The sequence below is a fragment of the Primulina tabacum genome, chromosome 1 (assembly GCF_025594145.1).
Source record: "Primulina tabacum isolate GXHZ01 chromosome 1, ASM2559414v2, whole genome shotgun sequence".
NCBI classification, from domain to species: domain Eukaryota; kingdom Viridiplantae; phylum Streptophyta; class Magnoliopsida; order Lamiales; family Gesneriaceae; genus Primulina; species Primulina tabacum.
Window position 1 is genome coordinate 16,910,388 of NC_134550.1, and position 2,537 is coordinate 16,912,924.

The following is a 2,537-nucleotide window of genomic DNA, read 5'->3' on the forward strand; positions in this document are numbered from 1 at the left end:
GCCACCCAGCGCCGAAGGAGCCCCGACTCACCAAACCCTCCGACTACTTATATCATCGCCGCCCACTGCCGCACATTTCTCCAGAAGTATTTAACAGGTTTGTCTTTAAATTTGGGGCTATGACGGAGGGTGCTATTCACCATAACTTATACCATCAACATGTTTCTTGTATCTTTTGAATTTCTTCTGTATCCTTTGAATTTCTTCCATATGCCCTGCATCTGTTGTGACGGAGGGTGCGTCTCTGCTGTTTGCAAGTTAAGTTTTTTGAATTTCTTGTTGAAATGCCAAAGTAATTAACCCTTCATGATCTTTGGTAAACATTTTCCCTGTAGTCGAAAGGTTGAGCTATGGTGGTGCTTGTGAAGAGTACTGAAAAATTTACGAGAAAAGTCAAAAAAAATTACAAAAATATTATGTGACAAAAAATCCATATTTATTTTCATGGCAGATCTAACTTCTAAGCACATAGAATTTCGTCACAATTTCATTATGAATTCATCAATGGAGAAATTCAATAATTGAATTTTGTTAGCACCGAAGAGCAAATAATTATTTAATAATCAATTATACTAATAATTGATATAATTTTTTACAGAAATGGAAGGAACTAGTGGAGATGAACAATCATATATACCCCAAGTAGGGGATGATCAGAAGCCAACGATTGGTATGAGATTTGATTCGATAGAGGATGCATTCTCATTCTATAACCAATACGCACGAGAATCCGGTTTCAGTGCGAGAATAAGTAACAGCAAGAAAAGTAAGCAAACAAACGAAGTTATTTGGAAAAAATTTGTATGCTTTAAAGAAGGGCAAACAGATGACATTCGATGGAGTAAACAAGCAAAAAATGATCGACCTAGAAAGGAAAGAGCGCGTGGCAAGACTAGAATCGGGTGTAAGTCCAGGCTTTCAATTGTGAAGGAACAAACAGGTCCTGGTTGGGTTGTCAGTACATTCACAGAAAGTCATAATCATCCATTGTCGACTCCTTCAAAGGTACATTTGTTACGCTCACATCGTAGTATTTCTGCATCAAAAGAAGCCCTAAGTCAACAATTTGCAGAAGCCAATGTGCCAACTTGTCAACAAATGAGATTATTTGAGATAGAGTCTGGAGGGCCTGAGCATGTAGGTTTCTTAGAGAATGATATGAGAAACTATGAGAAAAGTGTCAGGGATGAGCATATGGGTATCGATGCAGAGACATTGATTGATTTCTTCGAATCTGAGAAAGAAAAGAGTTCAATCTTCTTTTTTGATTATGAGACTGATTCAAACAACATATTTACCAGGTGTTTTTGGGCTGATCCTATGTCAAGGAGAGCATACAATGCCTCTGGTGATGTAATTGTGTTTGATACGACGTATAACACCAACAAATATGGGATGATTTTCGCACCATTTTTTGGGGTTAATCATCATCATCAAACCATTGTTTTTGGTTGTGGATTCTTGAGTGACGAGAAAACTGAATCTTTTGTTTGGTTGCTTAATAAGTTCTTAGAAGCCATGTGTAAAGGTGCACCAAATTTGATAATTACTGACCAAGATCCTGCCATGACGAAAGCCATAGCACAAGTTTGGCCTCAAACAACACACTGTTATTGTCTGTGGCACATACTGAACAAATTCCCAGAAAAATTAAACCCAATGATTTTCCGTGACTATTATCAAAGCATAAAGAATGTCATTGTGCATTCCTCAACATCTGATGAATTTGAGAGCTCATGGGAATATGTTATGCATTGTGCTAACTTAGAACAGCACGAGTGGCTCTCATTGATGTATGAGTTGCGATATAAGTGGATGCCAGCTTATTTTAATCATGTATTCTCTGCAGGGATGTCAAGTAGCCAGCGATCTGAAAGTTCACATGCCTTTTTCAAGAGGTATGTATCTAGCAAAAACTCATTGATGGATTTTATTATCCGTTTCAATAAGGCACTCCGACACCAAAGACACAATGAGTTAGTTGCAGATCATGTTGATATGAATGAGCGTCCCAAGATTCAGTCAAACTGGCCAATGGAATCTCAGATGGTTAATGTGTACGCGAAGAAGAAATGGTTGGAGTTTCAAAAGGAAATCAGTCAGAGTCATGGTTATTACGTGCAACCAGAATCTGTGGGAACTGAGTTTGGGGTTTACAAGGTGATGAATTTCCAAGGTTCTTCTTCTTCGAAACCAAGAGTGCTTACTCATGCCATTCAAGGAGATTATATATCTTGCAGTTGTATGAAATTTCAGTTTGAGGGAATCCCGTGCAGGCATATGTTAGCATTTTTCGTATAAATCAAGTTTTTCATTTGCCTGATAAGTACATTCTAAAACATTGGACTCAAGATGCCAAAAATGTAGCATTATTTCCTATGGACGAGCAAAATGTGATGGACGACCCAAAAAGGTGTTTGATGTCAAGACATTTGAGGTTATCCTACAAATCTTTTGCATTAGTTGATGTTGCATCGTTGACTGTTGAGGGAACAAACTTCTTGTCCGCACAATTTGATTATATTGGCAGTAAAATG

General features: G+C 37.8%; 1 protein-coding gene across 1 annotated transcript; it reads left to right on the top strand.

The window, feature by feature from the left end:
* Positions 1 to 600: 600 nt before the first annotated feature.
* Positions 601 to 2,301, top strand: LOC142505836 (protein FAR1-RELATED SEQUENCE 5-like). Its single transcript, XM_075618957.1, has one exon. The coding sequence runs from the start codon at positions 601 to 603 to the stop codon at positions 2,299 to 2,301; it is 1,701 nt and encodes a 566-aa protein (XP_075475072.1).
* The last annotated feature ends 236 nt before the right edge of the window (positions 2,302 to 2,537 follow it).

Excerpts from the sequence above, each read along its gene's own strand:
- LOC142505836 (XM_075618957.1), top strand. The coding sequence starts at position 601 with ATGGAAGGAACTAGTGGAGATGAACAATCATATATACCCCAAGTAGGG.